Raw genomic sequence first — 27,127 nt, 5'->3', positions numbered from 1 at the left:
TTTAAATGTTTAATTAAAATTAAAGATTTCAATTTTAATTCACGACTAACCTACATTCAAATGTAGGTATTGAGATTTATTTATTTTGTGTATTTGCATCCAGAGTCCATCCAGCTCTCTCCGATATCAAACTGCTTCACTTTCTGGATGCAGTTAGTGTCTCCACATTTTGGTTTTGGTACTGGAAAATATCAAATTAGATAATTTAGCCTCCTGGTTTTGGGTTGGAAAGTAGCAGTCACTGCAGCAGAAAGCTCAACCACAGCATTTTAAGGATAATTATGTTTTCTGCTGGCAGATAAAACCGAGTTATTTACCTGCTGCTGCTGCTTCCATGATCACATCAAACAGCCGACGACGAGCCGACGAGCTTCATCGTGTTTTGAATGTGTCGCACGCTCCAACGTAGCGACAAGCATCAGCTAACTGGGATATTATTAGCTCAGCCTTACACGCTGCGCCGCTGATCAGCTTTGACGAGCGCCTGCGGCGGCTCCGCGTCAGATTCCTGCGTGGCGTTTAAAGCTGGCCAACGTCTGGCTCTTGGTTTTTTTAACAAGAAGAAGGCTGCTGGGACGAGCTCTCTTTAGAAAACACACCTTAGGTACAGACTGGACAAAAAAACCCAAAAACAACAAAAGAAAAAAACAAGCACTTCACATCAATATTCGAGTTTTCACACATGTCCAGGCTGACATGAACCACCAGTTTCACACGTCACTACGACACGCCAAGAAAAACAGAAATCAGGACTGAGAAACAACAAAACTCCTAAAACCTCTTTAGTAAAATCTCGCAGCGACAGTAGAAAGTCGACGGTGATTTGGTTTCACTGATCTTTTTAGTCTGACTTGAGTTCATCGCCACAACTACAACTTATGAAGCCGTTTTTGTTTCCCTATAAGAACCTGAGTGGGCGCAGCATGTTTGAAGCCAGAGCCCAGTCGCATCAAAGCCCAACGTAACAAGAAGTACACAAAGTATTTTAGTCTAGTTTCCAGTACAAATATCTCAGTACACTTGAAGTAAAACGAACATAATTACAAGTAACTTTTCAGAAAGATATAGACCTTTTTTTTTTAAGTAAATAGTTCCTGGCAGATCATTTCATTTCTGCCAGTAGAACTAACACTTTTTTCAATCAATATTAATGAATTATTGACAAAAAAAATTGCATAAAAGTTATTTTAGTCGAATTTCAACTGTATTAAGATATTTGCACTAGAAACCAGACCCAAATACTTTGTAAGACTTTGTTTATGCAGTATAGAACATGTTCTTTTGGGTTTAGGACCATTGAAGATTAATTACCCTAAATCAGGTTTCTGAAAACTGTGGCTTCTTAATGACTTTGGGTAAGACATAAAAGTAACTAGCTAGTGTTTTAAATATAGATATCACAAATGTCGGTTTTTAACAGTTTTTTCTACGATATTTGCATTTAATTTCCACAAAAAGTTACACTAAAATTACCAGTAATATGCTTTTAGGTCTGCTTTTCTTGTCATTAGGTTGGAATCTGTTTTGGGTTTTTTTTTTTTTTTTATTACATCATTTTCCATCCTGCAGGAAAACAAAATATATCCTCTTTTTGCTAAATTTTATCTTTATTTTTTTAATCCTAAACAAAGAGGAAAATTCTTTTCCTGCAGCTTTTCTCATACTTTATGACAAACGGGGCTGTAGTTTTAGCTCTCGTTTGCATTTCAATTGACTAAATAATACAAACAACAAAACTAAATCTGTAAAGGCAACATAAAGGCTGAATGTTCTTCACCTCCCAATCTGTTTTCTTGTCCTGTCAGATTTTCCGTAGGTTGTTGTTGAACTCTATTGTGTTTTTTTCCTCAAAACAAACCAATTTGTTGTCAACAAAGCAGACAAAACAAAGACAAGCCTAAAATAGAAAAGCCACTTGGGTTCTCAGTCAAAATGAGCCGAGGAGGGGGGGAAGCGTGAGAGTCATCGCTTTTTTGTTCAACAGAAACTAGCAGGAGGATCTTCATCATTCTGGGTAGAAATCATCAGCATTTAGTTTGAAATTAAAGGATATTTTTTAGGTTAACCTTTCTTTAGCTGTAAAGACAAACACGAGCCAACTTTTAGCTACAACTTCGCCTCTGAGAACGCATCATTTTCATGAAAACTAGGGATGCACTGATTGCAGTTTTCTGTTTGATCAATGATCTTTAAAATGTTTCCATTCAAAAATGTAGATGTTTGCATAATTTTTAAAAAAATTCACATTTTCAAATTCTGAGATCTCAATGAATGATTCTTCACAAAACGAAGAAAACTATGGACAGGCCTCACCCTTCTCTTCATGAGGCTGTTGAGAAAACAGCGTCTTCAGTCAGAGGCTCCTTCAAACGCACTGTAATACAGACGGCTGCAAGAGATCTTTCTGCCAACAGCCATCACCATCTACAATAAGTCTTCAAATTAATGAGTTACAACATTTAATTTCCATTTGGGATCAACATAATATTTTTGAAGTTCAACTGAAAAAACCAGACCTGACAATTCAGATTTTTTTTTAGCAACAATAAGACCTTTTCATAAGGAAGTATCAGTCAAGTGCTGGTCTCCCAAAATTAAGAAAATTGGTTCAATCCTAATAAAAGCACATTAAGCTCAGGGACTGAAAAGCTACTAAACAGAAAAATTCATTCCTTGTTTTGAAGAGTTAAACACAAAAACAACCAGTCACTTCACTTTTCCCCGCATTTAAAGGATCTTTTTCAAATTAGAAGAGAAAGTCAAATTAAATCTTCTCCCTGTTTATTATGCGACTGGGCGCTGGCTTTTTGAAGGCATTTTCATGTACTTGAACAAGCTGTTGTAAGCATGCACTTATGAGATACCGATGAGTGATGAACAAACTGATGTTGAAGAACAGAGCCAAACTGCTTTCTTTTGTAAATTTCTGCAGGACAGGCGGCGGGGAAGCGGTGACATTCGCACTTTGCGGCTCAGGAATAAAAACGGTGGCTTCCTTGGAAAGGCGGAAGCGGCTCCTCATTCGGTAAACAAGGAGCTTTGAAGTCGGACGTAAAAATCTGGATTTACATGAATAAATAAGCCGCCCGCCGACGAGCCGCGCTAATGAAGTCGCAGCAGAAAGGCTGAAAGAGACGAGTCTGCAGCCGCATTCCTTCCAACTTCCCGCAGCGTTCCCTATCCTGGGAACGACTCCAAGCATGAAGGTCTCTGTTTTAAACGGAAAACAACAGGACTTTATGTCCAACGCCTCTTTACTGACGTCATCGTTCAGCTGGATGAGCTTCTCTTTGTTTCAAGCTGTATGAACTAACAATAAGATCCTTTCTCCTCTTCTTCCAACATCTGACTTTGCTCTGTGCTTTCATATTCATATTTTCATTGTTGTAAAATACAAAATATATTAGAAAATAATTTGAATTAACCATTAAAAACATGTTGTTCTCCATGGGGATGGGCTTCGATAGCAGCAGTGTTGTCTCTCTTATCCCTTCATTTTTGTTCCTCACCATTTTGTTTAGTGCCATTATACACTGCAGTCTTTAACTACATAATATTCACACGTTTTCAGACTTTCTAATCACCAAAATTTCAGTTTAAGTGATAAAAATATGCAAATAGAAAATCTTGTGTCCATAGACTGAAATTTTTATTCGCTTTGCCCTTTCATCCACGCAAAAACTCCATTTATTTATTAAAACTCCGATCAAATTTGAGAAAACTCAGTTTTTGTGCTTGTGTGTACATTGGGAAACAGATTTACGGTCCTGCACATCGCAGTCTGCAACAAATAATGCACCAATTAATCCACGTACCTACTTTGACACAATTCCCAATCTGCATCATTTTATGTTTTAATAACTTAATATTCCAATACGATATTTAAAAGTAGTTGAGCCTATATATCTGTAGAGACAATCGAACCTCCGGGCACGATGCTTAGTTTCTAACAGGAAGTTATGGTTCTTTTGAAGAAATCCGATTGGCTCACAGGATTTAGCTGCGCGCTACACTGCCCCCTATGGGTTTGGCATGTTTAAAACAATGATTTGGGCAGATTCATCTGGATGAGAACCTTTCTGAAACCACATTGCCACATTGTTTAAAAATAACAATGTGGCAAAGAGCAACAGAAAAATTAAACAAAAATGGTGTCAAATTTACATTTGTGCCACTATCATTTTAAAGACATAAATATCTTCGGAGTTCAAAGGTCAACCAGATGGTCCACATTTACAAAATCATTTGAAATATGGTGTCAATCAACTATGTATGCTACGTTTGTGCAGCAGAAGTTTTTGTTTGTGTCATTATAATTTTGTTAGCCTTCGATGATTTCACAAAAATTTTGTTTAATTTGAAGAAGGCTGGATTTTTTTAAAGTCTGGCCCAGGAGCTGATATAACCAAAGATTCAGAAGGGCACAAAAATGGTTAATGGCTGCAGATTGCTCCATTTATTTTAAAAACTATATAAAAGAAAATACAAATTCCTTAAGAAATTTTTTTTTTTTTTTGCATAAACTATGTAGAAAATGTTGAGGGACCCAGAAAGGTTCAAACCAGCACACAGCAGCTGTTCCTGTTTTGGTTTTATGAAGTAATAAAAGCAGATTAGTGGATGTTTTGGAGGAGATTAGCTCACCAGAGTTGAACCTGAGCCGTTTTCCCAGCCCATCCCCGGTTCTCCTGTCTGCCGCCTCACTACCTTTCTGTTCTTGCTTTCCTGCCATGGAGGACAACAAAAACGTCGGACCTCGGTCCTGCCTGCCTGCCTGGGTGACTGTGACAGCCGCCGCTTGGCTCCAGGGGTTGGAAGACCTCTCTAACTGTCTCTATACTGCCCCCTGCTGGAGCTTATCGGTATGGCGGCTCGGGCTGCTGCGGGTTGGGTCTGTAGAGCTGCTGCACCCGGACCGGCCGCCCGTTAGCGGGCCAGCCGCCCGGCAGCTGGCCTATGACCCGGAGGCCGACTGGCTGGCCGTGTCCTGGGATCGGGCTGCTGGGGCTCAAGATGTGGGTCTGGCCCACTGGGGGTTCAGAGGCAGGGTTTTGATGGCTCGGTGCAGAGGCAGGGGGGGAAACAGGGTAATGGGGGACAAGGATGGCCGGTGTCAAGCCGTATCGGACCTGGAACACTCGGAGCGGCCCCTGTGCCACAAAGCCGTTGGGCCGCTGAGGCTCCTGCTGCGGCTCGGAATCCTTCTTCGCCTCTGGGACCCGACTCTCCTCGGGTCTCTTGCTTTTATTGGGCTGCTTCCTGGCTTGAACGGCCTCCTGGATCTTCTCTGTTTGAGCCCGGCGGATGTGGTAGATCTTCCTGGAGCTCTGGAACGAATCCAGGAACTCATCCAGACTCACGTTGCCCTCCATGAACTTCTCCAGCAGCTCCTGGGAAGCAGGACAGACAAACAGACCATAGTCAGACAACTTGGCCAGTTGAGTATTTTGAAGTTAGGTGCTTGATATGAAGCATCAACATTGCTCTAGACATAGGCCCGTCAATAAACAATAAATCAATTAGTTTTTACTTCCATTTGAGTCTCTCCTGCTACAAAAGCACCTAAAAAAACCCCAAAAACGACCCAGCCATTTTTTGGCAATAAATTAATGTTTTTTGGTGCCCGAAAATGAGCCATTTCGAAAACCTCCGATTTGTAAAGCCACAGTGCAACGTTACCTAGCAAACCCAATCAAGCCCAGCCTTGTTACCTAGCAACCCAAGCAAAGTTCCAGCAGTTTTGGTCAGCTGATTTTATAGCTGTACAATGGCTGCTGGAAAAGACAAGTATTCTGTTGTTGACTTACCATCCAGAAACATCTTACTGCATTCATGTTAGTGGTGCACGAGGCTCCGCTTCTGCTTTTCAAAGATTTTGGTCATATAATTGCGCATTTGTTTGCAGCCATTTTCACGTGTGAGTGTAAACATTAAGTTGGGGGTGTGGCCAGCAGCAGCTTACTTGGGTTTTAAGTGTCCTAAAGAGCCCCTAAAACAGCTCAAAATAGGATGAATGAACCAGACTAAAATTGCATTATCTAAGAATGATTTTGATTTTTTTTTTAAAATGTGATGAGCATGTTTTGGGTAGTCCATAATAGGTCACCTTTAAATATTATTTTTTTGCTTATTAAATTGTTTAGGATGTTAATCTTTGCACAGAAATACATTTTAATGTTTTGTAATTTATTAAGGTTCTCTTGTGAGCCAGACTTAATTTCCTGGTGTATTACTTTGTATTACTTGAATGACCACCTACCCACACTGAAGTGGCTGAACACCTGGGGCTGGGTGTGGGGGCGGTACTTCCTGTAGGTCTGCTATTTAAAGGGTAAGGTCCTGTGCAGATGGTTAGAGACCATGGGGTCGTCCCAGTGGGAGTTGTTTTCCCAGCTGACCAGATGGTGATTTAGGAGGGTTCATCTGTTGTCCCAATCAATACCGATAAATATAATAGCTTCCTAAAATTAGAGCTGAGCTTTCAGTTTTTTATTGATACAGAACCATCAAAAACATCTCTTCAGGTAAATGGTCAATCTTCTCTATGATGTATTCTGACTTTCTGTGGACAACCAACGTGCAGACAGACAGTTTATCTCCCATAGATCCCAGCATTCGCCTCATTATTAATGCAAACAGTCTTATAAATAATACTGGTGAGAAAACAACAGCTGAGTGCTTCTGGTCTGAGATGAGATCATTAACTGTGAAACAACAGAAGCATGTTTCAGTTCCTATTTAGAACAAGTTTAGGATTTTATTTCTTTTCACAGATGAAAAGGAATGAAATATATTAAAGTTTTTAAAAGTCTGGGTTTTTTTTTTAGTCTTTTTCATGATTGTTGCTCACATTAATAGTTAAAATACCAATCGTAAAATTAAAAATATCAAACACTGTTGTGGCAATTCAGTCTTGAATTGTTCAGTTGAGGTTTGATTGAAGTATTTTAGGCTTTGAACAGCAGATAATTATATCTAATCCAGATTCCAGAAAAACCTGTAAAATATTCCTGACTCTGGCCCCAAAATCTGGAGTTAAGAGTTTAACTTGTAAATTTTATTGGTGGTTTGGTTTTTTTCCCATAAAGAAAAAACAAAGCAAACCGAACCTTGTCACTACAAACCAAGTCAGAAGGTTTTGTCTGTTTATTCGACAGATGAGTCCGGAGCAGGAAAACCAGATATAAATACAGGAGGCAGATGTTGAGTTCTGACCCAGTAGAAAACATGGAGAGTTTAATCATCATCTGGGTTTTATTTCAGGTGAAATTATCAGAGCAGAAAATCAAAAATGATTTTGAAAAGATGTCTTGAAGGTTGAACTGTTATACTTCATAAAAAAAACAACAAAAAAACACGCCATTGTTTATTAGTTTATTTACTCAACCCAGAATCAGACAAACATCTTTAAAGGTGACCCATTACACTTTATTGAAGAGATTAGGATTGCTCTATTGGCTGTAGATATACAGCAATCCTATTGTTCATGTTCGTTTCATTACGATTTTTGCGCAAAATCAATCTTGGATAATGAGATTTTAGTCTGATCAGTCCTGCCTATTTTGAACTACTTTCAGAATAAGCTATTTTAGCTTTATTCTTTTAGCTTATTAAAGCTATTTTTAGGGCCTCAGCAGATTAAATTCACATAATCTGCTGCTGGACATGCCAACACACCGTTTACACTCACAGGTGAAAATGGCTGCAAACAAATGCAAACTTATATAACCGTACATCTTTGAAAAGCATCAGTAGAGTCTCCTGCACAACCAACAAGAATTCAGCAAGTGGTTCCTGGATGATAAGTCAAAAACAAAACACTTGTCTTTTCCCGCAGCCATTGTATAGTGCATGCATACAGCAGTAAAACCATCAAACCAAACAGGCTGCAGGATGCATTGGGGTTGCTAGGTAATGGCACAATGCCTGTCGATGAGCTGTTTTTAGAAGCAGTAGAACCCCAAATGGAAGAATAAAAAAATCCAAAATGGCAAAATCGATGGACTTAATTTTATGTCTATTACACAAAGTCCCAGTGAAACAGTTTGTGGTTGTAAAGTGAAAAATCTTTTTTTCACTATTTCACCATTTATTTATGGTTTAGACGACCACAACATCAACAACACTCTGAGATGCTCTGTTTTCATGTGTTTTTATGTTTGTGTGAGTCTGACAGGAAACAAAGATTTGACAAAATATTTCCCAGGAACAGTTAAAAAAACACCCCAAACCCTTCAGCTGTGTTTCCTCACTTCACCTCATTAAAAAACAAACCAACTCTCAGACGACCTACAGGCTGACAGATTTGATTTATAGGACGACGGAAGAATACATCAAGTTCTCGACTCCTCCATCAGATTTGTTTGTTCATGTTGGTACCTGAGACTCAGGGCAACAGAAGAAGGGGGTTTTTGGCCCGAAACCTTAACTGTCTGGACCCGATTTCACTAAGCCCTTCACCCTTCACCATAAAATGACTCGGAAAGGCTGTAAGGATAGCCGTCAACCATGAAAACTTAAATCTTTTTGCCCTCTAAGGTCTCAATCTGAGACGATTTAGATTCAAGCTGATAGTGAGACAGCAGAGAGGCCTGATTGTATTGATTCAGGAACACTAACTCTGAAGCTCTGATTAAACACAGAGGAGAGAGCCTTTCATCTGTTCCATGCAATAATCATAAACCATCTCTTCTTAAAACTTGTGATTAATAAGATAAAAAATGGGAATTAAAGCAGCCACCTTGTGTCGGATATTTACTGATATATTCATGCTGAGGCTTTCTGAATGCTGCTGCTGCTTAATCAATCAGTGAGCGGCTCGTTCGATGAGTCAGTCATGAAACTATTGATCGCAGCCATGTGAGGTGGGGGTGGCGGGCTCTGTGGATCAATGCATGTCTGCAACAGCAGCGGCAGATTTCTTCTGTAAATAAGCTCTGCAACATGGTGGCCAGCAGGTAAGCAAAGTATTGTGGGTATTTCAGCAACGCCAACACACTTGCATTTGGTTCTTTAATTAAAAAGGAACAGACGACGTTACATGTGAGTCATAAGCTACTTTGTTTAGGTTTGATTTGAGGCTGAGGGACTTGACTAAATCCGATTTCCGCTCCAAAAACCAGAAATTGTTCAAAGTAAAACCATTCATTTTGAGTCTTTTTTAATAACTTAAGATTAATAATGTTCTTATCGGGCGTGCTGTGGTGGCGCAGGGGTTAGCACGCCTCCACGTTTGGAGGGCTTAGTCCTCGACGCGGAAGTCGGGGGTTCGACTCCCAGTCCCGACGACCTTTGCCGCATGTCTTCCCTCCTTCATGGCTGCCTACTAGTGGCTCGTATTTTTTCCACACTACTGTGGAAAAAATACGAGCCACTAGCGCCGCAAAAACTCTTCGGAGAAAAAAAATGGAAAAAATAAAATAATGTTCTTATCAGATCTTATTCAAATCGTATCCACAAAGATCTCAATTTAAGACCAAAACCCAAACCAAGGTGTTATGTTTTTATTACAGCCCTGAACCAGGGAAGAGCTGTCCACGCCTGATTTGTTACATTTTCAGCTGCTGTGGTTCTTTTTCAAACTTCACTGTCGAACAAACCAAACCCTTTCAGAAACCTGTTTTCCTCCTCACCTGTGGGGGCGCTGCAACAAGAACCATTGAAGGAACAACACAAAACCAAATGTGAATAAAAATGGCATCGGATTTTAGCCAGTGTACAATTTATTTTTTGTCTTTAGTAAAAGACTAAACCATTTCACCCAACAAGCGCTAGACTATGCTTTGGTTGTATTTACCCAGAATGCTCTGCTCACTGGAGTTCATTTCAACCGAGTCGAGACCAAAGTTTGTAAGTGTTCCAGAGTTTGAGTTTGACTACGCATTCACATCTCCCCAAATGAATCAGACTTTCCAGACAAACAGACAGGAGTTGGATTAATTCAGATTAATAATTAGATAGCAAAAGGTGTTTAATAAAGATGTATTTTTTACAGAATTTGAACCAGATGAATCTGAAACTGCCACTTGAGGAGTTTTGGATAGAAAATATTTACAGACAAAGAAATTTTTATCATTTTAAGTGCAAAATGCTTTTCGTGTTGAACAGTTTGGGCTTAATTACTACTGGTGATTCTTTCAGCAACTGACCTTTTTTGAGTCAGCATACTCCAATTAATTAATAAATAACTAAATTAGTTGATGATTATTTCAATAATTGATCCATTACGATTAATTGTTTTAGCCCTAATTCTAATCACAAAGATTAAATCGAAGACATTTTGTGCATGAAGTATCCAATTTTTTATTTTGTCGATCAATTACGCTGACAACATTGAGAACTTTTAGCACATATATAATAAACTGTTACTTATTGATGTTTTATCTCCAGCTGAACTCCAAAGTTGTGACTCTGCGACTAACTGTGACATTAATGTGCAGCAGCCTTTCAGTCATCGATCCAAACTTCATTTAAAAACACAGTAATCTGGGGTTTACAGTTTGAATCATTTACTGCACAGACTTTGAGACACCAGGTCTGAATCTACAGCTGCTTGTGTTGTGAGCTCACCCCGGTCGTGTCGGTGCATGCATGAAGGAGAATCAGCGTGGCTCAGTGACGGGAGGCCTGCAGGCAGCCCTGTGGCAGCTTTAACTCCCAGCTGTTTGTATTTTTTTAGACACCTGTGAAAGCATCAATGTCGCCTGGTAAAACTATTTCAGAAACACACCAGCGAGTTCTCAGGATCAGGCTTCTCTTGCTCTCAGGTCTTCAGATGTTTTAATCATGAAGGAGCAGATTTCTATTTCAGACTTCAGCTTCAAAGCAGCTCAGCTTATTGTCTGACACAAAGAGAAATTGAACCAACAAATACTGACTGATTTTCATTCCCTGCTCTGCAATATTGATGTTCTGACAACAAATAAACTCAATTTTTAAGGTTTAAACGTTTTGAATATTATTGTGACTATAAATATGGATGAGAAGCTCCTTTCTTTTAGCTACTTCATGGCTTATGAAGATCATGTTCTTTTGTTTTTCCCTTTTTGTGGAGTGGGTAGAGGTGCGTCCAAATTCAGACACATTCTTTGAAGGACCAGAAATGAGGTCCAGCCTTCAGATTTATTCCTGCCCTACTGTCGCCTAGCAACAGTGACCTTGCTAACCTCAAGCTGGTAAAAAATAAACATTGAGCTCAAAATCTAGCTCAGCTTTTTTTATTACTTATTAAACCTCTTTAATTTGTTGAATTCATTGTTTCCAAAATTATATGGTTGTAATAGTTCAACCGCTTTAAGCTTTTAGTTTATATAGTGCCAGATTTTCATGTACTTGGATTTAAAACTGAACCTTAAAAAACTAACAATTGGAATGTACAGTAAATACTGTATATACATATACAGTATATCTATCTATATATACTGTATGTATATACCTGTATATATATATATATATATATATATATATACACACACACACACATATATATAGATACACAATATATTTATTTAAATGGAAATATTAAGAGTTTCAATGATTTTGTTATGAAAAACTATTGAACTAAGTAGTTAACTAACTAAGTAGTTAAAAGACTAAAGAAATGTACAAAAGATAAATCATATCAGGAAATATTGGTTGTTGGCCACAACAGCATTAATATCGGATATCATTATTGGCCCTTTTTCTTTTCTTAAGTCAGTACATCCCTAGATCAAGGGTTCTCTACAGGAATACCATGTTGTTGCATTTTAGGCAGTAAAATGTTTATTTTCTTATGAGAAAATAACTAATTTGTTTATTTGCATTTTAGTGTATTTTTAATATTATATAAAAAGATTTAAGTGGTTGACTGAAAAATGGGCAGAACATGCCTTTTTCAAATCAGCATAATCGTCAGAATTATCAATTAATAAAATAATTGGTAGTTGCAGCCCTAAATAAAACCCAATTTGCTCTCATTTTTCTCTTCAGTCACACAAAGACAAAGTCGGAAATTTTCACCCAAATCTGCATTGAATATGTTTAAAAACACAAAGACTGTGAAGCATTTTTTATTGACAGCAGCTTCATACACCAAATTCAGACCATCTGGTTCAGATTAAGCTCTGTGGCTTATTTAGTTTTAGTTAGAGAAGCATCGTATTGTTTGTCAATAGATGAAGCCTTAAGGGGAGCAAACAGGATGTTAACAGTCCACTGGCTGCTGCTGCTGACGTAGGCTGGGTGTATGTATAGCATGCCTAGCGGCTTCACACAGCAGATTGCATTGAAGTGGGTGGGCTTGCTCAGAGCCAGCCTGCAGATTTATTTATTTATTTCAAAATAAAAGCCCCCAGCAACACTGCTGCCAGAGTAGTGAAGCTCTGCTTTGAATTTCCAGGAGGAATTTTAGAGAAAAGGCAGAGCTGCGTTGTTCTTACCTCGGAGTGTTCTTCAGCACGTGCCACCTCCTCTTGCAGGAGGTTCTGCGCCGTCTGCAGGCTGCGCCTCGGCCCGCGAGCCTCTGCAACGACAGGGAGACATCACTGATGCATGCGGAGCCATCAAGTATGACTTCACCGCTAGCTGGAGGAGAAATCCAGAAACCAACAAACCGCAGCGTAGAGAATTATTTTCCAGATCACAGAGAACCTTCCTGGTATGCAATGGTGAGGCGGTGGGCAGTTTATGGCCTCAACAAACGTGGGAAAAAACAGCGAATCACCGTTTATGAGGCTTTTACTTAAACCGGTTAAAGTCTTGTCTTTCCTCGCCACTTTAGGTCACTTGTATTTACTCCAATGTAAGAAACACAAATCCAAACCTAATTACATCATTTTTAACATATTTCTGAGCACGCCAACACACACGCCCACACGCCCCTACACCCCCACACACACACGTGTCGTCACACCGTTATGTAACAGGTTTGAATTATTCACGGCCTTGTCAATACAATAAGAAAGAGGGAGAGCCTTAAACAAATACATGAGGGATGTAGTTCCTCTTTGTATCAAAGGATTTCAACAAAAAAGCGGAGCTGTGAGTCTGACTCCTCACCAAACTGCAAGAGAAGTTTAGCTTTTTCAGGCATATTTACACACACAGTTCAAATAAAATGATATATATTTAGATAACTATTTGTTTGAAAAGGAGGCAGGCAGAAGTATAAACCTATCTGATCCGGCTGCCTTTCTGTTATATCTATTACTTTACACACTGTTTGTTTAAAGAAAAATATTTATAAATACAAAGGCAGGTAGTAAAAATACTTTATTTGTAGAGCACTTTCTTTTAAACAAATGTTGCAAAGTCCTGCACATAATATGGCATATACATATTTGCATAAACATGAGAGAAAGCTACAAAAAAAATCTCAAGTAATGTTTTAAGCTTTCTGGCATTTGCAAATAGAAATAATTGTGGTCAAACTAAACCAAAATGAGAAAAGTTTAGTCTGCTTTAACTTCAGAGAGCGAGAAAAAAATGTGTCTGAAAATATCAGGTTTCTACTGTAAATAACGTTTCCAAATTTAAGCTTTTAATCAAATGATAGATTGACTTTATTATCAAATTATGCAGTTTGAATATCAATCACTTTCAAGGACTTTATACAGAAATGAACCTTGAAAACGCCTAATTTAAATTCAAGGATTTCAAGCACCCTATCCTTCTTATTTTGTTGATTAAAATGTGATAAACTAATTACAGACCCTGCAGTTAACTTGATTAAAACTATTCCTAGTATGATTTGGCTCTTTAAGCAAAGCGATTTAACTTTAATTATCCCTGTGAACCTAAATAAATAAATCAAACATGCACATCTATGAGGTTTTCCCCTCAAAGACCACCCGGCTCGCTGCACTAAGATCTAAAGTAGCTTCTCCTGCACACAAGTCAGAACTTTACGGACTAAATGACTAATCCGGCTGAGAGAACCGAAGGTGAGTGAATGTGTGATAATTTGTTTACGTCTTGTGGTTTGGAAGGCAGACGTGGAAAAGATTAGCATGTTTAGCATTTCTGGGGATTACAGAGCTTGGCAGTGAGATGATAAACCGTCTGGGTGAAATCATCCGGAACCACAGAACCGTAGGTGGACCGGAGGAACCGAGCGTTAGCTTCGATAAAAACCTCCTTTATATAAATGTGTTGACTCGGAAACTGGTAATTAGAGTGACCTATTTATGACATGAGTGGTGTGAACACAGAGGGTCAAAGCGGATCCAATAAACCGGACCGGAAAGTGTGCTGGCAGATGAAAACGGACGGGTTCCCCCCGGACCTGGACTGACCTGCTTTCAGCGAAACGCTCAAAGATCTCAGCAGGGAGCAAACAAGCAGAGGAATTACTTTAAACAGAAACCGTTTGAGCTTCACACGCAGATGTTAGAGGAAAAGGATGAACAGGGTGACGGCTGCTAAACTAAATACTGTAAGGTAAAGAGGGACGAAAGAAAAGGAATCACTAAAATCAAGATTTTAAACTTCTCCCGTTCTCAGATCTTTACTACCCTTTAGAACAGAGTTGAAAATTTAATAATTTAGAGCAGACATTTCTGCAAACTTTACATCTGTAGTCTGGAAAATTAGAAACAGCAGGAAACCAAGGAAGGACGCAAGGAAGAAAATGAAGAAAGACAGAGGGAAGACATGCACTAGAAAGTAAGATTTGAAAATAAATTAGATAGGATTGAAGGAAAGAAGGAAGGAAAGGCAGGAAGGGCACAAGGAAGGAATGAAAGAAGAAAGAATAAAGGACACAAAATAGGAAGGACAAAAGAAAGGAAATAAGGAAGAGCATAAATGAGGAAATAGAGAAGACATTCCATAGAAAGTAAAGAAATATGACAAGAAATGAGGTAGGACAGAAGGAAAGAGGGAAGGAAAAGAAAGACATTTAAGGAATTTATATTTTATTTATGCATTTATTTCGAACATGATAGCAGTATAAAATAACACACATGAACAAGGAATGGAAAAGACACATTTTGTTTTGTATCACAATGATCTTAACATGTTTGAAAAGAAGTAGGAATCAAAGAAAGCATGAAAGGAAATAATGAAAGACAATTTAGAAAAGAAGGAAGGACAAAAAGAGGAAAGAGGGAAAACATTCAGAAGAATGTAAAGACATGACAAATGATGTTGGATAAAAAGGAAGGAAGGATACAAGGAACAAAATAAGAAAGGGAAGGAAAGAATAATATCTTCATTTTTACAAGAAATGTTTTAATGATATAAATCTTAAATCGAGAATGTTTCTCATAATAAAATGCAAAACAAGCTTATTTAAACAAGAAATTTACTTATTAAATTGAACTCTTTGCATGTCATTAAAACAAGTTCTGTAATGTAAAGTTTGTCATGTTAATAAGATGCAAATCAAGAAATTGTAGTTAAAAAAAAAAGTTTTAGATTTCATTATAACAAAAAACTTTCTTCTTCTAGACCAGTGGTCCCCAACCCCCGGGCTGCAGACCGGTACCGGTCCGTGGACCAATTGGTACCGGGCCGCGCAAGAAATAATTAAATACTTCCGTTTAATGTATTGAGTCTGGAGGATCTTTTATTTTGAAAATCCTTTAACCGGATTCTGTGGGTTACGTCTTGTGCGCCAACATTGAGCCCACAAGCAGCAGAATGAGTTAGAAACAGCAGCAACAGCATCGGTGTTGGTCGTCTCGACGCGCACCACCACCACCACCACCCCCGGTCCGCAGCAAATATGCAAAGTCTCGACCGGTCCGCGGTACTGAAAAGGTTGGGGACCACTGTTCTAGACGACATCTAAAAATCCCAAGAGCTGTTGTGGCTTTTCTATCACGACCTTTGTTTAAAAAATATTTTGGTTTTAATGAGACAAATCTCGATAGTGAGTGTTTTAATCTCATTAAAAGAAAGTTTTCTCATTTAAACGAGATTCTGCTCCAGAATTTATTTCCAAGCTCTGGCAGTTGAACATTTTCATGTTTACCCTAAAACTAAAAATAAAGTCTCATTCCTACAGCTGCAGTTGGAACTTTAGTCCATCAGATGGGAGAATAAAAGGCCACAGCCTGTCTGATGAATATGTTTGCAGGGCAGCTTCCTGTCACACTCGCAGCGTGCCTCCACCTCCCGTGGATCGCGGTCGGTAATCACTCTGAACAGGCTTGACCCGTCTGACTGCAAAGTGTGTCTTGTCCCTCGAAGAGACGATGTGACAGCCGACGAGTCACGCCGAGTTCAGTGGAGGCCGCGGGGCAAATAAAGGTCACAGTAATGACTCTAATAACTCCGATCCCCTCAGGGAAATCTCCACCATCCAGACAGAGCACAGTAATGCATGCTGGCAATCCGTTTTCAATAAGATGTCATCTCTGAATCTCATCCTCGACAGTCGGATCATTTCCCCGAGTCTTCAGGGGAGATAAATGAGTTTAAAAAGGTTTTAGACTGAACAAACGGCACGCTCTGCTCTCTGTCACATAACGAATTACAGCCCTACGAGATGAGAGACGTGTGTCAAACTCGAGGTCCGGGGGCCAAATCCAGCCCGCCATAGCTTTTTATGTGGCCCTCTAGACTCTAGAGAAACGTACAAATAGAACAAAATAACAGTTGTTTACTTAAATATTATTTTATCAATCAAATCAAAGTAGTTCTTATAGTCTCAAATTACATCAATCAGTCCCTCCCATTTTTTTTCCACAGCGACATTTTTTCGCGCTTAATATATAGTGAGGCTGGCCTACTACATCAATAATTGTCAATATCAGTATTTATTGATTAGTTTTTTTGTTTTAAATATCTGAAATACTGCTAAACTGGTGGCATAACTGTTCCTGTTTTAACCGCAGTTTTCACATAATTGTTTTTATTTTTAAACAGTTACGAGGCAAAGTGGACAAACCTGAAACTGCTGCTGCCCAATTTACTCAACAGATTGTTCCTAGGCAACAAGAGTGAGTTGCTAGGTAACCAAAGAGTGAGTTAGTTAGTTGAAGCCACCCAGCTGGTGAGCTTAGCTGGCCGTGAGAGTTTGAGCGGCTAAAGTCTACATATCCCAGAATGCTGTGCAGTTCTGGATCAGTGTCCAGTGAAAATACTCTACATATCGAATAGACTATCAATAAATAAATAAAGAAATAAACAAAACAACAGAAGCAACAAATAAAATGAATTATGAAGTCTCTAAACAAAATTGTCCATCAAAAAAGCTGTTAGTGGAGTCCAAAGCACCAGACTGGAGACTTTTATCATTCAGTCTTTGATAGGAAAAAAAGAGAGAGAAATGAGAAAAACAAAACAATCATGCAAATGGAAATTATCAAGCTCATTTTAATTTATGTGATTAATTAATTAATTTATTTATTGCGACAGGCGTAGATATGGTCCAAAATGAAAATGAGTGCGACATGCCTGCGTTGGAGGAAGGGCCTCATTCCCGGCCCAACCCTGCAGACCCTGGAGAGGGGGACGATGGGGACGTAATGAGAGGCGACAGCCGAGAAAACAAGTCGTCCTACAGCAGCTGTACTCGACCTATATTTTGGGAGCAGATGAGGGAAGTGGACCTGAAGGCTACCGAGCGCAGCACAAATTTCACTTAAGTGAATGGTGTCAGTGCTGGAGTCAAACATTTTGTCTGGGTGCTGATATGAGACAATGGAGTCGCCGCCCCGCTGCTCTACGGAGACTTTCTGCTCATTTCACAAAAGAGCCATAAAACTAACACGCAGGATTTGTCTCCTGGGACACTTTGAAACATTTTTAGTAAACTGAAACCTTGTGAAACTGCCATCATGGCATCTAAGGAGGCTTCAGGAAGAAGAAAGACATACAAGAACAAAAGGTTTCTCTGTAAACTGTCACATTATTTGACAAAAGCTTACTTCACATTAATATTAAACAGCTGAATCCATTTGCTGACAGGGAAATTACATATAAATGTCTGGTGGCTACAGATGTGACAATACACCAAGGTTTTACAGATAGTGTCAAAACCACAGGATAGAGAAAATAAACAAGTGATCAGAGAATTATGTCTTTTCCAGGCACATAGTGCCATTTTATAACACAATCAAGGAACTATGCTACCTTCAGTTGTTATAAATATGCTATATATATCAAATATGCCTTAAAAAATTACTTCTTGATATAATGCCTTGAAATTGGGACTATGTCACTTTAAAAACTCCTGCTCTTTCTGAAACTGTGCCTTCAGGAAGTTATCGCAACAGCACACCTCTATTAACCCTTTAACAACATTTCTACCAGCGTTGCACTGAGAAGTAGCTCTGATAATGAGCTCAGGTGATGCACACTTCCACCAGCTATTTGCTAATTGGTGCTGGATAGACTGGAGGAGCTCAAAAGCTTGGAAACTACAGGTCTGAGACGGAGCTCCATCTCAAAGGCGGAGTTAGGCCCACCCAGAGGTTTTGCACGGCTGACTGGTTGCCAAGGAGATTAAATGATTTCTCAAACATGCATGAAAGAATCAAGGCAACACTTCAGGTATGCTTTTGATGAGAGAATAACATTATAACATGATGTAATGCTCAAAAAGTCGATTTCACACGATGCTGCCCTTTTACACAAAACACCGCAATTGCGAAGTTGTGGTTTTTCGACAGCAGAATATCAACAGTTGTGCACACATTTGTTATTTAAAAGCAGTTAACAATTCCTTCTCCCAATGAATTGAAAATATATTTATAAACATACAGTATATATAAACAAACTTATATTTGCAAATGAACAAACTCCAGCACAAAAAGAAGGAAAACCTGGAGGGGAAACTTGATAAAACCCAACAACAGTACAGACAGACACAAACCCGACCAGATTTACTCACTTAAACGTAAAACTTCACAACTCAAAGCAATAAGCAACCCAAGCTTCTTTTCATTGTTTTCGTTTATCTAACATGTTATTTAATGTTTTATTATTTATGATCTTTGATTTTAAAACTCAAATCTGAAGCTAAGTCATGCAAGTCGAAACATTTACTTACATTAAAAATGTATGTTTTAGTGCATTCACACAGTAGCTACACTGAAATGCTAAACAATTGTTGTTTGGGCTAAAAATGACATTCTAATTGATTTCTTATTAAAATTAGAACGACTGTAAAGGAAGAAGCACACAGGGTGAAGAAAAGCTCTACCGTTGTGTCTTCCAGCATCTCCATGTTGTTTAAAGCGGATTTCACGCTCAGCCTCCGGAGGTTTAGGAGAAACAAACAAACCATATTTCATTCATCTTGGCGTCTGCTCTGTGTGAACTTATTGGTATTTCAATCTGATTATTTCTTTCCAGACTCCCAGATAAGAAAGTCTTTAAAGTCACGGCTCGTAGATCCGGAATGACTTGCCTGAGGTTATGTGGCCTGGAAATGGTTGAAAAGGCAACTTTGTTTAACTGCTTCACAGAGATTTATTTACATTTCAGGTTTTTATCTGTCTGTAGATTTGTCAGATTAAAAACACTTTGGTTCTTTAAAGCTGTGAGATTGTCATCATTTCTGAAAAACCAGACTTAGAAATCGCTTTTGAAGCCGAAAGAAAAATATTTAAATATGCAGAATCATTTAGAGTTTAGCAAATACTGCAATACATGAATACTGTACATGTAAATACTGAAATAATTTGCCAGGAACGATTCAAATCTAGGTAAAATACCTGCCCATTATCTTTCAACATTTCTTTTATACCGAAGCTTCTTGTAACGATCTTAGGTGTAATATTGTTTGTTATTGCTGTAAAAATTCTCCTTAATATAAAAAGGTCGATTTTCCCAACTCAATTTCATTCTGATTTAAAGCAGAGCCGGTCAGTTCTCACAGATGCATATGGAAAATTTAAAATCAGCAAAAATTCAAGAAAAGGTCGTATCCTGTAGATTTTTCAATTAACCACTTAAGCTTATTTTATGCAATGTTAAAAATACACCAAATATGCAAATAAAGAAATAATTCAGTTGCGTTTTTAATAATAGACATTTTACTGCCTAAAATGCAGTAACGTAGCAGTGATGATGAGGTTTTGAAATGTTTTTTGTGTCTGTGTCAAATAAACAATTTAAAAAAAATACATTTGTAACAAAGGATCCATCTGCAGCTAAGAAACACTTCTAACATCAACATGTGAAAAAAGCCTTTACTGCATGACCTTGCATTAATGCATTTTAGGACTGATCTAGTGTTTATTTTATGAATTAACTGATTAATTTAGATAGATTTTTACCACTTGAGTTCTGGGTTAAAATGGAAATATATTTTTGTACAGTTTTGGCTTTATTACTGCTGTGAATATATTTCAGCAAAGAGAATTTTTTTAATCTGTATACTCCAGTCAATTAATTGATGACTAAAATAGTTGACGACTATGTCAATAATTGATTCATCACAATTAATTGGATTAAGTCACACCTGTATAATGAAATATTCATTAATAAATATGTTGTAGCTTTGGTCATAGTCTCACATTTCAGAGCTCTTGCTTCCAGCCGACAGTCATTAGAAGTTTTAGAGCCACAGTAAAATAATCTGATCCCCTGTCAGGAACCGCCGGCCCTCAAGTCCCAGACGTTGCGTTCAGGCAGGTTTGGAGTCAGCAGTGAAGTCGTCTACACTGATTTGAGATGAAGTGGAGTCAAAACAGGCAGCGTGTCCTCATAGGGCTGGAGCTGCAGCAGCACTGATTGATGTGACAGCTAGCGTGGATGCTGCAAAGCAGGAGCAGAAAGCTCCCAGGAAACAGCTGATGCTAACATATTAACAGACCCTCGGAAACCTCCATAGTCTTTCTGCAATATAAAAAGTTAAATACTCTTGTGATGTGCGTGGATTTTGAAAAAAAACCAAAAAAAACCTAAGTTAAATGTCTTGGTTTTGGATTTGCAACCTGCAACAAAGGAAAAAGCATTTGGAGGTTTTCTTAAAGCTGGACCTAAGTACAACCTTCGTAAATTAAGTCAGTCTATAAGGAGATGAATGTATTCTGCGTGTATTTTCCTAAACATCACTATAGCATTACAAGCCAAACACTTTTGATGTCTGAAATGATTCCTGTCCCATCCTCTTCCACAGCCAAACCACAGTCAATACCTCCTTAAATCTAGCTCCTTTGGTTTTTACAGCCTGCAGCTTTAAAATAAAACCACACCAATAGTAACGGCTTTTTTACTGAGTCAGACAAAATAATGGCTTTATTTTGGGGATAATGGAGACTAAATACTGTTTAAAATGTTCTGGGCTTAATTTTTATAGGGCATTTTCACACTCGATATTCCGACGGACCCTGTTTGATTGGGGACCAAAATGCAACGTTTGTTACATTTTCAGCCGCTGTGGATCTCTTTCTCACTGCACTGTCAAACCATTGAAACCATAGACATGAATACGGAGACGCCTCATTGAACGCCGACTCCTACATCACCACCATTTTGAATGTGGCGGTGGAGTGATCATCAGGGGTCTCCAATTCATGATGAGTGAACTTGATTCAACCGATTTACAAGACAAACTGGATCTATTGGTTTTAACTTTCACAGGTAAGAATTAAAACATATGTATATGTTCATAATAACGTCATTTTACGAGAAGGATTTCTTGACTTTGCGGTCAGTACTGTGGATTTTCATGGTAAAACTCGCTTCCAAACAACCAAGGAATATTTTCTGTGTAACTAAATTGTCCCAAAGTAACTATTCTTATTATAATTTCCTTAGCTTAGCTAAATTCTTTCGTACTGTGTAGGTTTTCTAATGACAGCTCTAATGAGAAACCACTGAACTGCATTACAGACCAAAGGATTTTGGGAGGAAAGGTGAGTCAGGATCAGAGCTGGAGCCGTTTTTCTCCAGTCTTATGTTTGACAGCTCCTCTCCAAAATGTTGGTGTTTAACTATGCTGTAACGATGATATACAGTAAGTCAATGCCCCAATATTCTAAAAATGCATGTTAAGGAATCAGGGTTGTACTTTCAATGGCACTGTTAGATAATTTGTCTTTTGTCCTTGGCTTCAGCCTGTGTCTACCAAGACGTTTAGAAGTCAAAAAACAAAACATATTTTTCTTTAACAGGAGATGTCTCTTTACAAAATCGTCTTTGCACACTGATTGAAAACCTGAGATCTAGTATTACGAGCTCCAAAGATGGATTTCTTAAGATCATTTTTCTCCTCAGCTGGCACTACAAGGCTTCACATGACTCAGAGTAAGGAACCTGATATATACTGTAAATAGCAGAACGCCTTAAGCTCCAACTCCTGCAATATGTGGAGGCATGTTTTTAGCCGTTACTGTGTAGCAGCCTGCTGCAATTTCCATTTGATTTAGTGCAGATAAACACAGCATATCGGTTTTGCATAATAACAGCATGCTCCAATGCAGGGCTGCTTATATCTCAGCGCAAAGATTGATCGGCATTCGGCTGCAGAGATTTAACATTGTGAAGAAAGAGCAGCTTCTTTATTTACACGGACTGAGGCAGCAGTGGAAACAAATATCCCCATGTTGACTAATGCAAGCTAAATCACTGACAGTTCTGCATTAATTACATTTAGTATTAATTAGTGGTGGGACTCGTGTTAAATTTTTAATCAAGTTAATTGCAGGCTCTGTAATTAATTAAGTTAACTATACTTACATTTTCCAATTCAAAAAGCCTTTTGCTGCTAAATTATTGAATGTTTAGACCTACGAGGTCAACAATAAAGACATTTACTGTTTATTTTTTGTGATGCTATTTTAGACTTGAATAGATTCACCGATATGCCAGCTAATTTTAGCACAACTTGAACACAACAGTAGCCTTTTCCAGCGTTCCGTCTGATCATTTTTTGAAGGAAAAATTAAACCCCAGTGGGACCAAAAGAAGCAGATTTGTCATCCGTTGCTGTTGTTAGCAGATGTCACCTGCACGTCAGATTTAACGGCGTACCAGAAAAGTGCAAATACTGAAGTTCTGGACGCAAGATACAAAGCGATTGCGTTAAAATCTATGTAAATAACTATCAAATTTAATGTGTTGAAGTCCCTGCCCTAGTATATAATCTATCTAGAGTAGAACTAGTTATTTTAGCTTTCATTAAACAAGCAAATAATAAAGAAAATCTGATAATGGTTTGTGTGTAATACAACAATTTAAATGCTTAAATTCCCTCTCATTTGTTCCATAGATGACAAAACTTGAATGAGACCTAACACCAGATGTCGATTCCCCGGGATTTTTAACACAGAGTTGCCCACTCATCTGTGCATGAGTGTCTGGGCCTTGTGAGTACCCCTGGGTGAATGTGAGTCTAGTGTAAAAGTGCTTTGAGTCATCAGAATGAGCAAAAATGGGCTTTTTAAGTTTAGTCTACTACTCATTTCTTAGAAGGAAGTCATTAATAGAGCTTCAGCTACTTTAATGTCAGTTTAGTAGTTTTTTTTGTCTCAGAAACAACTCCTGACTCAGTGCTTCTGTGTTCTCCATGTCTGCTTTTTGTTCTCTGAACCCCCAGCTGGTTAAGGCAGAGGTCCACTCATACCTGCTTCTGCTGGAAGATTCCCTCCCACTATGGCCACTTGCTTGCTTTAGATGAAAGTCAACATCTCGATGCAATCAGCTCATCTTCCGTATTGGTAGAAACTAACCAATCAGTTAACATATCAGGGTTTCCCACAGTGTATTATAAGTCTGGCGGGCCACCAGGCTTTACTTGGGCACCCACCAGGCAAAGCATTGCTTATTTATTTTAGTTTTTTTAAATGTTTGCATTTTTTAAAGAGGCCCAGAATTCCCTGCGGTGTAGTCTGCTTCCTGCTTATGAAGCAATCTCCAGTTCGCTTGGCGTTCACATAGGTGTTCAAACCACACCAGAGTTCACATCAACCGAACCAACATCGAGGTTTGTAGAGGGACCAAAGTTCATATCAGAGTTTGATTACGTATTCACACGTCTCCAAACAAACCGTACTTTCTAGGCAAACGGCCTAGAGTTGGGTTAAAGTGGACTAAACATGGCTGATGTAAATATATACAGGGTTTCCCCCAGAAAACTTGCTAAGCCCCATGGTTGGGTGCCAGAGCAGTCATTCATTCAGCAGCCTGCCATGTTTTTGAGTTAAAAAATGTTTAAAGTTGACAGGAAATTTTAAAATATCACATGATAATTATGTGTTATTGAAAGATTAATGCTTAAATACCGACTATAACGTAAATACAACCAAAAAACATGCACTCAGTGTCTCCTTAAGAAGTTTTGGTGTCACTTCCTTATGTGATTCTTGGTGCAGCGCCACCACAGGCGAGAGGAGGAACAGATTTCTCAAAGGTTTAGTTTGTTTGACTCAGTGCAGCGTGAAAGCAAATCACACCATCTGGAAATGAAACAAATATTGGAATTTTGGTCTCCCATCGAACAGAGTCTACCGGACTATCAAGTGTGAAAACACCAGAAAATATCAACTCAGTAAAACATTATTGAATTATATTTTGGATTGAACAGGACTGGATGTAACTCGATCTTAAATTAAGGGATTCCAGTGGAATTTGGACAAACTGGATTCCAACTGCATAAAGTCGACCTGTTACAATCCACATTGTTTGTCAACAAAGAAATTTGAAAAGAATTTGCTATACATGCCAATTAACCAACATTTTTGGAGCTAATTTAATTGAAAACATTGCAAATTGACCCAAAAAAAATGAAGAAAGAAATTCCTCAGTTATTTAACTGCCCTGTTGTTCAAAAATACCAGTAATATCACTGAGCCGCCCGTCTAACAGAAATTCTTCTGCCCTTTAAACACGACACAGTTCCACGTTGCACGGCTGAACTGGCAGTGACATCGTCTCCGGTCAGAAGCTGCTGAATATCAATGAGGCTCGCTGATGGAGCGGCAGCTGGAAACGCCACAAACATGAAGATACCATCAGTCAATAATAATGACCAGGATTCTTTCCACCCGAAAGGCTGCTAACTGAACTGTACTGAATTGTTGCAAGGAGCTCAGGGAGCCAGAGGCTGCTGGGTGCTCAGAGTTTACAAAAAGCTGCCTTGAAGGACACGGACATCTCGGAGGCTTGGAAAAAAAAAAAAGAGAGAGAAAAATAAATAAAATCATCCATCATGTTAGCTGTGAATTATGGCCCTGCGGCACTTCAGACCCATTCATGGCCTTTCGAACACACAACGCAACAAAATATGTGATAACAGCTTCACAGCTTCGTGGAAAACACCACCAACCAAAAGTAACGCCTTTTAACAGAGTGACATTTTCTCTGCAAAAAATATAAAAATTCATTTTACTTTAGAGTCTAAAGTAAAATGAACATGTCTAAAGTTTAGACATTCTGCTGTTGCTGATAATGATCACTGATAATCTTTGTTGTCACACTCGAAAGGGTCATTGCTGCACTTTAAGGCTTCTTACAAACACTTACACAGGTTTGTCCTTGTCTACGTTTAAATGTTTTATGTAGTTTCATTAAGTTTGTGACAGAAACCAGACACAGCAAAAATGACAAACTGCACTGAAGAGAACATGTAAACATTCACCCAACTTTTTGTTTAAATATTCTATTACATTTACAAGTAACACTGATTACTCTAAATATATTGTCTCAAAAGACTGCAACCACAGCAGCTTTTTGTTAGCTAAAAGAAAAAAAAATGCTTCCACCTTAATCATAAACAGGCTTCTGGATATAAACTGAAAAAGGGATTTTAAAGCAATAAGAATTTGAATAAAAAGCTAGCAACCGCCAAGCTTCTCTACAGCCTTCAATCTTGTTAGAATATATGAGGCAGTTAGGAAGGCGTTGATTTGGGGGGAAATGAGGCTTTTAGAACAACCTTTTTGCTTCTTAATACAGAACATAGTTTCTCTCAAAGGAAAGGATGTGCTGACTGCTGTGTGAAATTTTGATCGCTCTCCAATCACCTTAAACCAGAGTAAAAATCAAAGCAGAAAAGTTATACGATTTGATCTGCTTGATATGTGATGGCACGATGTGAATTTTCTGTTCAGCTTGTTGAATATTAATTAAACTTAATTAATATTAAACTTAATTAATATAAATTAAATGCAACTAAATTTGTAATTTTATTTGAAAAATTAATGTGTAGAAAATCTTTTTATTCTCTTATGTTCGTATTAACACTTTCTACTGATTTCAAACCACAAAATTAAGAGGAGAGTCAGTTTTAACACATTGAGACGTACAGCTCTGCTCTAGCTCCTTCATTTATGGTTTTACTTCCCAGTCAAGATGAACATCACTTCCTGTCTGATTCACTCTCTTAAAGGTAAAGTAACTCAATTCTGACTAATAAACAAAACTAACCAGTAGGGATGCTGTTCTGATCCCTACACTGTGTCAAATCGACAGGTCAGGTTTTTAAAGATCAGTAATCGGATATCGCCCAACAAACAGCAATAGGTGCCACTACTAAACAGAAATAAAATGCATTTCGAACTCAGAATATTAGATTTAAACTACATTTGACTATATATAAAGCTTACATACATTATTTTCTGACAACTAAAGCAGGAAAAATGCCTCTGGTCCACACATTAAGGCTTCCATCTGTGTTTTCTGGAGTTACAGTATATGTTATAGTGAGTAATGAACTGAAATACTGAACTTGCCATGTTCAGCTCATTGCTTTAGAGTGAAAGTACCACAAGTACTGCGACTACTGCTTTAAAAATAAACAAAGCTGTAATCACTTCACGCAGAGAGGCTGGCAGTGCTGTAGACGAGCTCGCAGATGGTTTCCAGTTTCACAGTTTCACTGAACTAACACCAGCTGTCAGAAACACCCTCAACATCTCGCCTCATCCTCTCACTACGCGTCTACCACTCTCTATTGATAAAAAATGTATCACTGAGCAAAATCAAACATTCACAGAGTCGATGTGACCCAACACCTCATAAATGTCTACGGCACAAACTTCATACAGAAACAGTCACACAGACACTCCCCGTCTACTCAGAGTCATCACTGAAAATTAAAACCTCAAAATGACAGCAGAATCTCTGGAGGAAGCTTTTCTTTTGCTCCTTCATTCAAACCAATGTGGTTTGACAGCAAACGGCCTCAATTTTATGAGGTCTGACAGAAATTTAACCAGCTACATTCCTGCTCTTGTCTACGGGAGAGAAG

General features: G+C 38.4%; 1 protein-coding gene across 1 annotated transcript in view; it reads right to left on the bottom strand.

Moving 5' to 3' along the window:
* Window positions 1-27,127, bottom strand: part of vps37d (VPS37D subunit of ESCRT-I) — a 46,112-nt gene continuing 18,985 nt past the window's right edge. The window contains exons 3-4 of the mRNA XM_028031586.1: window positions 12,420-12,502; window positions 1-5,390 (exon numbers count right to left, since the gene is read on the bottom strand). Coding sequence (XP_027887387.1) covers window positions 4,857-5,390; window positions 12,420-12,502 — 617 coding nt within the window. The 3' untranslated portion in view covers window positions 1-4,856. The remainder of the gene's footprint in view (window positions 5,391-12,419; window positions 12,503-27,127) is intronic.

This window comes from Xiphophorus couchianus, chromosome 11, assembly GCF_001444195.1.
Source record: "Xiphophorus couchianus chromosome 11, X_couchianus-1.0, whole genome shotgun sequence".
Taxonomy (NCBI): domain Eukaryota; kingdom Metazoa; phylum Chordata; class Actinopteri; order Cyprinodontiformes; family Poeciliidae; genus Xiphophorus; species Xiphophorus couchianus.
The sequence above is the reverse complement of the archived record's forward strand: the minus strand, read 5'-3'. Positions and strand labels throughout refer to the sequence as shown.